The sequence below is a fragment of the Oryzias latipes genome, chromosome 6 (genome assembly GCF_002234675.1).
Source record: "Oryzias latipes chromosome 6, ASM223467v1".
NCBI lineage: Eukaryota > Metazoa > Chordata > Actinopteri > Beloniformes > Adrianichthyidae > Oryzias > Oryzias latipes.
In genome coordinates, this window is record NC_019864.2 from 12,235,047 (window position 1) to 12,247,347 (window position 12,301).

General features: G+C 36.4%; 1 protein-coding gene across 1 annotated transcript; it reads left to right on the plus strand.

Moving 5' to 3' along the window:
* Positions 1 to 1,322: 1,322 nt before the first annotated feature.
* c6h12orf75 (chromosome 6 C12orf75 homolog) lies at positions 1,323 to 11,737 on the plus strand. The gene is made up of 7 exons (XM_004069507.4): positions 1,323 to 1,567; positions 1,654 to 1,800; positions 6,364 to 6,388; positions 7,927 to 7,962; positions 8,577 to 8,656; positions 9,035 to 9,068; positions 9,192 to 11,737. Exons 2-6 carry the CDS (start codon positions 1,758 to 1,760, stop codon positions 9,037 to 9,039), a joined length of 189 nt encoding a protein of 62 aa, XP_004069555.1. The 5' UTR covers positions 1,323 to 1,567; positions 1,654 to 1,757; the 3' UTR covers positions 9,040 to 9,068; positions 9,192 to 11,737.
* Positions 11,738 to 12,301: the final 564 nt, after the last annotated feature.

Here is a 12,301-nt window from a genome sequence, read left to right on the forward strand (position 1 = left end):
ATTCTTTTTTTATTTGGATATAGATGTACTTTTTTCTGCAGTCTAACACAGATCTTTTCTTTGTAATTTTGAATAATAATGAAATATTATTAGTCATAGTCTTTACTACACCTAAATTTATTCTTACTTTTATTCTCATTCTAAACGGTGGATGTAAAAATACTGAATGTGAATATGTGGTGTTTCGTTTATATGACTTGTGTTGTGTACAGTAAAGTATTTTAGAAGATTTTCATTTGTAGTTTTTAAGTTGGTAAGAAACAGAATCATTTTTTTGGTAAAACAGTTAAAAGAAAAAAACTTAAAAAATAATTTGAAGGTTTTTAAGCCCTTTTTATTATTTCACAACATCTATTAGAATCACTAGAATTATTAATAAATGTATGCATAGAAGAACTTTTATTTGATGAAAATATACTTAAAAAAACATATTTCACAACACTTAGGCTTCTTTTGAGTTTGGAACTGTAGCATGACTCTGAATAACTTTAGAAAAGATTTTTTTCATTGAAATCTGCAGTAGGCAGAGTACCTGTAATAGACTGTGCATGACGTTCTGCAAAAACAGGTTGAAAACCTTAAAGCCGGAATAAATTGCTGTGGATTCCTTCATGACCTTCGCTCTTATAGTCTTAAGACTCTGTTTGTTTTCCAGGTTCAAGAAAGTTCAACTAAATCAATTGAAATCCAATTTAAGTTCAATTTTTGAAGAAGAAAAATATATACATAGCCTTCACAAACCCACAATGCTTTTAAACATCTGTTGTCTGCATAGTAAAAAACTGATTCAAAAAAGTGTTTTTTTTTCTTTCCAACTGGTTAATTTTAAAAGTGGGGTAGCAGTAATAATGCAAACAAAGGTTAGTCTCTCAAGTCATTTTTGATTCAAAAAGAAGCTTTTGTCAGTAAAAATTTTAATTGGACTTGTAAAAATCATGACCGACTGAATGTAAGAAGTGCCCTCACACTGTGAAGGCTTGGTGTCCTGCCGTATTAACTCCCCTCATATGACTGCTCTTGTTGTGTGAGAGCTTAAAACGGTGTGACTGAAATGAGAGAAGGAGAGGGAAAGAGATGTACTGAGGATCACTGCGGGCAATAAATTGACCCGTGCATGGCCTCTGTGGTTTCATGTTTTGTGACTTTAGAGATTGATCTTGCTTCTCATTGAGTTATGAGAGCTCAACCCCCCTAAAACCTCCAAGTCTCGTGGATCAGTTGTTTTATCCCCAAAACAATTATTATTTTTTCTTTTATAGAGTCTGTCGCACAGCCTGATATATTAATGCCGCTAAATGTTGTCAGTTTTTTTACGCCTTTATATAAAAAGGAAGCTCCCCATTGGCTTAGTCATACTCCACCCTCCGCCTCCTTTATCCAGGTTTCCCGGGCAACCATGTCAGGGTGGAGAAAAAGAGCAAATCATGTGAGGGCAAAGCATCTTCCTCTTCCCCCTCTCTGTCATTCTCTCTGTGCTTCAGATTGTGTGTGTGTACAAAAGCTCCTCTCAAGGCTTTGACTTCAGCTCCTTTTTGCGCTGCACAGTAGAGACTGGACCCAACTCAAGGTAGAGCGTCATACAAGCACAGGGGATCCCGTCAAGTCATTCCATTGACCTTTCCTTCTCGTTCCTCTCCCGCCGCTTTCTCAAAGTCCCCAGCTTTCCTGATGTGTGGTGGGTCTCCCTCCTTTCTTCGTCACCCCTCCACTCGCTAAGCGTCTCCACACAGCTTGGACAGCGGCTGCATCGATGCAAAATGGGATGTGGCAATTCCTCATCCACCAACACCTCAGGAGGGGGTAAGGATTTCAGGAATCTCTGTAAATATGGGTTTTGTTCATTTCGCATAATAACAGGTGAATGTGTGAGAGGCGGCGAGGAGGGCTCATTCACGGAATCTGCATCAGTGGAAAAAGGTGTTAAGACATTGGATGTCTGGTTACGGGCAGAAGTGTGTTGAAGTGAGCGCGTGCAACTTATTATCTGGATTTCATTCATGAATAATTGGAAACCTCTGAAGATCACAATGGTGTTGAAGAAGTAAAGAAAAGGCATGGGTGGTGGGTCGATCATGGAGGGACTCCCTTAAGTAGCCAAAGGAATGTACATTTGTGACAGTGATGAGACTCACACTAATAAGGATTCCAACCATCCTTTTTCAGGTTCTGTGTTTTCCTCTCCCCCCGGAGTGTTTGAGGCTGGTCTCCACGGTTTTTCAGGACAGAAATGCAAACTTTTGTGCTGACATTTAACCAATTCTTGTCTCCTCACTTGACAGATTCTCAGCATGTTCTGAAAGCAGGCGCTGAAACACAAAATCGACTTCAGGTTTCGTTCACAAAGCCTGAAGAATGTATGAAACTAGGAACATTGTGAATGCCTGGCCTTTCTTGTGACATTTTTTCAAGTACCCTCCGATGCATTCGGCTCTCACAGTACACATTTTAAATTACACTGAAAAAACCCGCAGGTTTGAGATAATAATTACTTTGAAGTATCTGCAGGATTACCTCACCACCACTGCCCATTAACGCTTGTGTGGTGTGTTTATGGCTGTGTAAATGTGTGTGTGTTTGCAGGTACCTAATCAGTACTCGCCAGGCATGTTAGCAGAGCTACAAACAGCTACTGTTTCAAATAGGATCCCTTTGATGTGAACCAGGGATTCTGCTTTTAAAGCACATCTCCTGCAATTATTTCATTTATTACTTATTTGGAAATACTATCTTCATTTATTTTTACTTTGACATGTAGGAACACTTGTTTCTTTGAGTTACTTTATGAATTTTAAATCCTAATACATACAGGTTGGATTCATGTTGGCTATTTATCTGTCTGACATAGCATAAACAGAGTGAAAGTCAAACATTTTTATGTATTAAAAATAAAATTGAAATGTTTTTTAAATTTCGTTTTTTCTCTCCTTCGCAGAACTCAATTAACCGTTTAATTAAATCAATTTTCCTGAATGGAGACAGAAATTTCGTAATCCCTAATGATCTTTCCATTTTTTCAACCCGCTGAATCCCTTTTAGGGTCACGGGGTCACCAGAGCTTGTCCCAGCTGCTGTTGGGCCAAGGCAGGGTATACCTTGGACAGGTCTCCAGTTTGTCGCTGGACCACAGTCACATCTAGGGACACGTTCGAGTAACCAATTAGCCTATGAAGCATGTTTTTGGACCGTGGGAGGAGGCCTGAGTAAACCCACCCATGCACTGGGAGAACATGCAAACTCCACACAGAAAGGTCCCAGCCAGGATTAAAAGTCCTTCTTGCTGTGAGGCGAGAGCGCTAACCAGCGTGGCAAATTCTTCAATGAGTTTAAACAAAAAATAAGAATATTACTACAATTTTATCTATAGTATCCTTACTATTTTTAGTTTTTGTAGTTGAACCATCCATAACGTATGAGTAGTAGGTGGCTTGTTTGGCCATGATGGACAACTGGAGGGTTTATTTCTGTGCCTCATTTATTTTTTATGTTGTTGTTCCTTCTTAGAGGTCAGTGATCAGCACAATGGCAAAGAGGAGTGACATCCTGTCACTCTGACAAATGTGGACTTGTGCTTGCTCTCATTACTTCATGCCAGCTGACACCAGGTCACACTCAAAGGACACTGTCTTCAGCATCATTATCTTCAGTAATAAAAAAACACACACACACAAAAGACAGTTAAAGCATCTCTTCCTGCAAATTGTAAAGCATTTCCATCTGACAAAATGTAAAATTTACCACTTAGCATTTAGTATAAGATTTTAAGTGACTTAAAGTTAAGTGACGCTAAAGAGCACAGCGTGATGCAAGAACTCATAATGAGTTATAACGTAGTTAGAGCTGCTGGTGAAGTCCAAACAGTTGAAGGTGTTTGTGTGGTTACAGGGCTATATTTACTTCTTTTCTGTACTGTTTAATCAGATTACCTTTTATTTAAAGATTACTATTTATTTAATTTTTCTCAGGAGAGAAAAACATCTAGCCAAACAAGCTCAAGCTTCACAAGAACATTCCAAATTAAAGCCAGGTTTTTATCAAGCCCCATAATATTACTACATTGTTTTGCTCTTTGCTCATCCCAAGATTTGTGCATTCAGACATTCACCCTTGGATATGAATGAGCTTTTGTCAGTGCACTGAAAAGGCTCCTTTGTTGCATTACACAGATTTAAAAAATGCTAGTTGGAAAGCAGTTCCATCAAAAGGGGAGAACTTTCTCCTTTATGCAATGTTCAACTTTCCACCAATTCTTTATCATTTGTGCATTTCTTTTTTCAAGGATCTTTTCTGCATGATGTTTGGCAAAAGGAGAGTTTCTGAAGGACAGAGGTTTTCATTCCTGCACTCTTTTCAATATGAAACTTTACATGCTAAGAGAAAGTTTGATGTTCCCCCTGAGTTGAATGTATTCTCCTCCTCATGGCACTGTGCACCTGTCATTCATCAAAGAAAACAGCTGTTGACGACAGAGTCAAACTACGCTGGGTTGACCACAAAGACTGGCTCTGAAAACAAGACCCCTCGCTCTATTGATCTTAGGACATTTGCAATGTGTACCGGTAGTCTCAATCTGACCCTTCAGATACAGGAAAAAAAGGCTTATATTAGTTACGCATTGGGTTACGCATTAAGCCAAACTGTATTATGTCAGCTCATCTAAGTACAGATTCAAATTCTGCATGCTCACATATCAGCTCTAACCCTTGTGCTATCTTAGATGACCCCACCCTTACATTGACATGTTCTCCCTACTATGACAAAGGTGGATAAATGTGGAAAGATTTCATGTAATCCATGGACACCAGTGAAGATCACAAATCATTGAAGAAAAAAGGTTCAGCGCACTGTCTAGTGGGTCTAGATGACCCAACTCCCGATGGTAAAGTGTCTAGGATAGCACAAAGGTTACGGACTCTTGGGTCTAAATCAATATAGTCCATCAACATGTCAGTTGTTTAAAGAGTTAGTCTGTTTTTAAGCAGCGTTCAATAAGAGGAGATATTTTTGTCACCAAATAACAAAAAACACAGCGGTTCATGATGTGCTGGAGGCGTTTTTTTCTGCAGTAGTAACGCCTTCTACTGATTTTTCTATTGTGTAGACGGACTGCAAGTCTTCTAGAAAATATCTGTCAACTGTAGCACACTTCATGAAATTGTCGTTTGTCTGAGAAACATTTTCTGTCAAATAAAAACGGCACAAAAAATGTTGATTATTTTTTCAATTTAACCTAATTCTACCGGCATGTTTTTGTGCTACTTTTTGGAGCCATAATTATTATTTTGTTTTATTCATTTTTGAAGAAAATTTATGTTTTTTTCCCTGAGATAAAACCCGAGTTCCCTGAGTTTTATTTCATTTGTGTTTACTTGTGTTTTACTTAAATGCCTGAATACTTTTTATTGGGTTTTACCTGCTTTAAGCATCCTTCCTTTTCTTTTTCTTTTTTCTTTTACTAATAAGAATCTCTAGTTTTATCTTGTTTTACATTGAAACATGAAAAGTGAAATATCAATAAAGATTTACTAACTTACTTACAGCAAAAATGTAGTCCCTTTTCAACCTTGGGTTATTTTTAACTATGGAATTTTTCGTGTGTAGTAGTCTTTCAATTTAACGTGCTCACTATGAAAAGACAAAGCCTCGCAAGCTGAAGCAATCTGTTTATTTTACTTATTCAAAATGCTGACAATTAAAAAAATAACTTAAACTGAACTTTTGGGTATTTTTTAAAATGTTGTGAATTTTTTTGTCATTTATTGCCACCACAGACTGACTGCTAATTTAAAGCTATTGTGAAGGTACCAGATGTTGTAGAACATACAGATGTTGTGGAACCACAACTGTTCCCGTCAAATGATTGAATGAGGTGGATATTAGACTGAGAAGTCCCCGTGTTCAGAATTCCAACTCTAAGCCAAAAATAAATGCACAGTCTGGTTTAAAAAATGTAATGTAATGTAATAATAAAATGAAAAAAGTGACATAGAAAATTTTGAAAATGTGGGGAGCAGATTTTGTTCATGTAAAAGAGGAATAAAACTTAAACCCAAAATGTAGCCTTGGATTTGTTGTGCTGCGGCCTTGATGGGATAAATAGCTCATGGCAGCATGATGAATGCTTTTCTAAATGTACCAAGATCATTGCTCCCACCAAACCTGGTGGAATTTAGCATTACTCTGTGCATTAAAGTCAATGAGGTTTTTGTTCCAGTCCCAATGCAAAAAAGTGCAACCATTTTTTTGGTGTGCGGCTTTTATTTTTTGTGTGGTCCACTAACTGAAATCAATATTTTTTTATGGTGGTAACTTATTCTGTGTTTAAGAATCAAATGCACTGACATTTTAACTTTGTTTGGTTCACAGGCCCTGCAGAGGCATCCAAAGATGTGTAAGTACATTCATCACATTCTAATAATCTTAATTGTGTAATATTGATTTTCCTCCTACTGTTCAGTTGAAGGGTTGCCACACTGAAGCTGCAGTGGTATCTTTTTTTTAAATCTAACTAAGATTTTGATAACCCAGAACTCTTAGGAAGTGGTTGATTTATTTTCATGTGAAACCTTGTTCCTTGAGTCCATAAGTGATTCCATGCTGGACCTAGAATCGGGATGTACTCAGAAAGACAAGTTTTTCTCCGAAGGGTCCTTCAGAGAACTGGTTGTTTTACTGTCAAGAGTCAGCATTTGAGGGTAAAGGGAAGCTGCATTAAAGTGTTTCCAGGAAAAGAGACTGAGCATGTCTGGGTAATCAGTTTTGTAACCTTCGTGTGATCTCTATTGATAGAAACGTTGATCATGTGAAAGACTACTCCTCAAGAGGAATAAAGCCAGAGCTATTCATAAAAAAATCTTCTTTTTTTCATTTTAAGTTAGGAATACTCTGCCTGATTCTAAATTTCTCATTGACTATTTCGTCTCTTTGAAAAAAACCCAGAGAAATAAAAGCCTTACTCTGTGTTTATGTTCCTTGGTTGGTGATAGTCCCAGGAAGCTATGATTAGCTGATAATGCTTCGGTGAGTCAGTTCCCTCGCGTCAGCTCTCGTGGGCCCTAAGCTGGCTGCTTTGGGGTTATCAAAGAGCGTACATGCTGACAAAGTACAGGCAGAGCAAACAGACTCAGGAACACAAGCACATTCAAGCTTTGGAGCCTTTTCAGAGCAACTTTGCTGGAGCACACTGGGCAAACTAGTACACATAGACTTAATAAATGTGGTTAATTTTTGTTTGTTTAAAAATGATTTAGGTCATGAATAGGTTTTGTTCTGAAAGTTTTTTTTTAATTGGTTTAAATTTCTATGTGTAATCACCTCGGATTAAGTCTGAGCAGAAGAAAGGGCCAGTGAAACTGTTTTGGAAGCACAAAATACTAAATCAACACAGTTAAAACCTTTGAAAAGGGTTTTTTCACGACATTAGTAACCAGAATGGAGAACCTTTAGATCAATAAATATTTTGGAACTATGGTTTGGATTTCCAAAAGGGATTTTGTATGTATATATATATATATATATATATATATTATATATTTATTTTTATTTTTTTCTCCCAAAAGCTATTCTTGACTGTGTCATCTATCTTAAATCCTAAATAAGAACCTAATCTGAACTGAGTGGGGAGGGAAATGAACATTTAGACAAAACAAACCCTCACATGGTTTAAAACATTGTTTTGTTTCTAAAAGGAAGAAGGCTCCAATCTGAACATTAACAAACTACTGCTGAAATAAAAATGGCCAATTCCGTCTGCTTCATTATCAGCTGTTGATACCAGGGAATCATCAGTATTCCCCACAGAGAACCTTAGCAGCTCTGCAGCTCAGCAAACACACCTCCACAGTCCAGCATCAGCTCCTCTTAATTGTTTTGCATGTTTGACTCTGTTGCCTAAGAGCTGATCTGACATGTGATTTTTCTCTCAATCAGGACAGAAGATCCCTCAGTAGAAGATGAAAAAAGAAGGTACTTGATCATAATCTCTTTGGACTGGAGCGGTATTTTTGTGTTTCATGTAAACTTGGCTTGATTCCTTAAAAACACAGATTTTTAGAACATGTCCAACAAGAAACATGTTTCCATCTTGTTTTTTCTGGGATGATGAAGCAGTTGTAGGCGACATTTGCTGTTTTCTAATTGTGATGACAATGATTTTCTTCTTGTGCTTTATATCTAAAAATTATATGCTGTCTGCATCTCCTCATAATGGACTGATGACCTAAGCAGGAGTAGTCTCTAAGCCCAAAAAAATCTTTACAGAATAGATTAGGTATCAGTCACAATTACCGTAATGACTTAGTTTTGCATACTTTTACAATTATGTAATTATTACACAAACTTTTTCCCTATTTTGCAAATAAGTCTTCATTTTTGCGTTTTTGGATTGCTGTCGAAGAGCAGGCAAAAAAACAAACAAACAAGCAAACATAATTTCATCTATTTTCTTCCACCAAATGCGTTCACAACACAATTTTCAGAAATATAAAATGGATAGAATCTTATTTTATTTTATCTGAATAAAACTCCAAGTCCCAACCCTGTCAACCAAACTGACTCTTTCTACTTTCCACTCCTCTAAGGAACTATGGCGGCGTTTATGTGGGTCTACCATCAGACCTGACGGCCGTAGCTGTCAGTCAGTCCAAGTCCACACGAAAAGGCAAGTAGACAACACATACAAATGGTCTTTAAGACATAGCTCAGGTTTTGATGCAGCTGACATTGAATATCACTGTAACCTCAACAGAATTGAACAAGTTAAAGAAAAAAAGTTATTTTTTCAGCAGATTAGTATTTTAAGAAAAATGTAATAGTCAAAGGTAAAGTAAAGCTACGTTTATTTGACTTTTAGATGCTCGACCTGCTTTTGCTAACAGAATTATGAAGACAGTTTGCAGGTTTTCACTTTCACTCTTCCTTGGTGGATGTGTGGACAGTTTTCACAGTTACAACAAAAAGAGAGAGGGAAAAAGGTGTTCTAATTTTCCCTCCACAAATATCTGGGATATAAATTCTACTTTTTTTCTGTTTCTCACAGACTAGCAACTACAGACAGGCAACAAAGACCACAGGTTGGTGGAAAAAAAAGCTGTGAACTCTTTTTTTTTAACACATATTTTCATTCCCGACCTCCACCTTTTTTTTAAACTCTGACACAAATATGAACAAAAACTAACTTTATGTTTGTCTTTTAGGAGCCTGCTTGAATCTTGTGGAGTGATTATCGGTGCTCTGATCTTCATTTTCAACTTTTTGTTGGCCTGAGACGAGGAAAATCAGCTGTGAGTCGTTGTTTCATGGAGCCACACATGAATGCACAGTTGAGGTCATTCTGTAGCATCCATCATCAGACTCTGCTTCGCAAAAAAAGCAGGAAGTACTAGAAAAGAACACACTTTGGACAAGCAGCTTGTGGACAACAAAAGCAGACATAAAGGCAGTTATCTCTGCACCTCTGTCAAGTCTTCAAAACTTTCCCTTTCTCAGGAGGAAACTGAGGATCCTGCAGACATTCTCTAAACAGCCTTCTGCAACAAAAAGCCTCTTCTTGTTACTTCTCTGCTGTGCATCAGTGACTCATTGTGTGGCGAAGGGGAGTGGCGAAGATATAAATCATCATCGGAAAAAGCAGCAAGCTCGTTCATGTTGACATGACAGAATATCGGCATTATTCAAAACAGAATTGCTTGCAATCAGGGACCGAAACAGATTTTAAAGAGTGACTCTCAGTGGCAAAGTTAAAGTTGTTTTAGCTAAATGTGCTGGGAGTCCCAACCAGGTTTGTGTGTTTTCAACTCATGCCTCCCACTCATTACTTGATTTTAGCACAAGAGTTGTGATTTTTAGAGGACCTTGCTCTGCTAGCTGCCTTCTTCATTGTCTGTCTAGTAGCATGTATTTCTACAAAAATATTGATATAAATATTATTTTATAACCCCCATGGGTTTTTGTGTTTTTGGGCCAAAACTTATAACAGGTTTTTTTAGCTTCCAGGTTGCAGAAAACAGAGATTAAAGAATATGTAAGATAGAAAACCATATAAAAGCTCTTTTATTCTTTATTCTTACATTTTTTTTTTACAGTTTGGGGGTCTGACTCATCCATTATGTATAAATGATAATGTGAATCTTGCTTTTTTGTCCACAACATACTTGAAGCACATGCAATGTAATTGATTCCTACTTTTAGAATGAAAATGTTTAGAATGAATCATCTTTTATGAAGGGGTGACAATGTTTTTATGTACATTTCGATGAGAAAGATTACTTAGACGTGGTTTGGGCTGAGTCAACATGAGTTATTGGTGAACTTATGCAGTTTTTTTTACATATTTATTTAATTGGTCATTTATTGAAATCTTATTTTCATCTGTAGATCTGACTGGAAAATCAACGAAAACCCTGCAGGAGAACCTGGTTTGTTTGATTACATGTTTCAGTTTACATGATTAGTTCACGGTACCCGAATAAAGAGTTTGATGAAGTCTAAAAAAAAAAAAATACAGTCATGTGTAAAATAAATTAAATCTTTGCAATTCAAGATTTTAGGTTCAACTAAAGTGGTTTGAAAATATAGTATTAAAGCGAGCAGACACATAGAAAAATTAATCAATTTGTCCGTTTTTTTGCATGGCACATTTATGGTTAACATAAGCTAAGCCAAAGTTCAGCGGATGTGTGTATTAAAAAAGAACACTGTGGCTGTCCACAGGGGAAATGGTTGTTTTGGAGGTTTGCTGGGAGAAAAACAGCTTCCTTTATAAACAAAATGACCAAATGGCTTAGTTATGCAAAAATGCATGCAAAAACAAACAAGATTCCAAGTACAAACCAAACAACAACATTTTTTTATCTAAACTATAAAGCAAAGTGGTGGGTGTATGGTGGTTTGGTCTTTGTTTTCTCTTTTTTGTCAAATAACCTGGGTACTCTACAGCCATCGAGTTTACTTTATGCTTTGTTTTACCACAAGTTTATTTCAGACTCCATCCATCAGGTAAGGATATGCAAAAAGTTAAAGTTCCTCCACAGATGACCCAAGGACCATTAGCTAATTTTATAGAGAATGTAAAATGGGAAAAGACATAATGCCAACCAGTCTAAGCTGCATTCCTGACTGTACCACTTTGATATGATGTAACGCTCTGCATAGACAAATCTTCTAAACTTCTTTATCTGCCATGAGGAAGGATGATTGTGATCTTTTACTCATGTAGGAGGCAGAAAACAGAGATAATGTAATCTAGCCTTCAACTCAAAGGATATTCTGTAGATGATTGAGGGGGGGGGCTCTTAAGTTTTTTATGCCCTTTATTTGTATTTAATTTGGCTTTATTGTGCTATTCATCTCGATTATGTTTAATAGATACAGATATCTGGAACGTATTGATTTTGCAGATTAATTTTTTATTCTAATAAAGTAAATAACAAGCAAAGTCAGCATTTTTAAAATTTAGTGGCATAGAAATAAAGTTTTAACAAAGTTTCAAATGAATTAATAGTTTGCCTTTATTTTTTTTCTGTTTTTGTGAAGTGTAATGAAGTTCTTAGCTTACTTATGTTGCACAGATTCTATCTATTCATCTTTCTTGATAAATAACAAAAATATATATTATTTAGTTTAAATCAAGTTTCAAATAACCGGCATTCAGTTGAAGTGAAGATTTTTTGTCTTCAGTTGACAAAATATTGAAAATTTGTCATTGTCATGTGTTCTACGTAAAATAAATCTTTCCCGAAAATTGAATTTTTTTTGTTTTTGTTTTATAAGTTTTATGTTTTACACCACAAGAGACAGAATATGGCATTCTTGATTTTTTTCCAAGTAAACTGCTGATCTGTCTTTTGTGCTTTCACCTTCAGCCTTCAGAAAATGAAAATTATACACGTCCTCAAATTTAAACAAAAAAAGTTGTAAAAAAAATAATTTAATGAATTTTGCAACCAAATCTGAACCACATCTATAAACCATCAAGCCTTTCAAAAAGATAATAGATAAAAAAAAATTCAGACTTTGGTCCAATTTGAAATGGATTTTTGAGCCAATCAGCTGCAACATGTTCAGTTTTAAACTTGTCGTTAGGCATCAATGTCCTGCTCTAATCATGACATTTTTGAAACTCGTGGTTTCTGTTGTCCATAAGTTTCATTTTGTCGTGGCTTGGAGTGCTATTCACCACGTGTCTGTCTTAGGTAGCACTGGCTGCATGCATGTCGGAGAGTTACCGAAGTATCGTGTTTCGGCTGGCCATTCAAAAATGATTGTAAGTTTTTGTTTAATAAAGCAAATTTTTAATGACTTGTCC

Excerpts from the sequence above, each read along its gene's own strand:
- c6h12orf75 (XM_004069507.4), top strand. The coding sequence starts at position 1,758 with ATGGGATGTGGCAATTCCTCATCCACCAACACCTCAGGAGGGG. Across the intron at positions 1,801-6,363 it reads CACCAACACCTCAGGAGGGG|GCCCTGCAGAGGCATCCAAA; the intron begins GTAAGGATTTCA and ends TTTGGTTCACAG. Across the intron at positions 6,389-7,926 it reads GCAGAGGCATCCAAAGATGT|GACAGAAGATCCCTCAGTAG; the intron begins GTAAGTACATTC and ends TCTCTCAATCAG.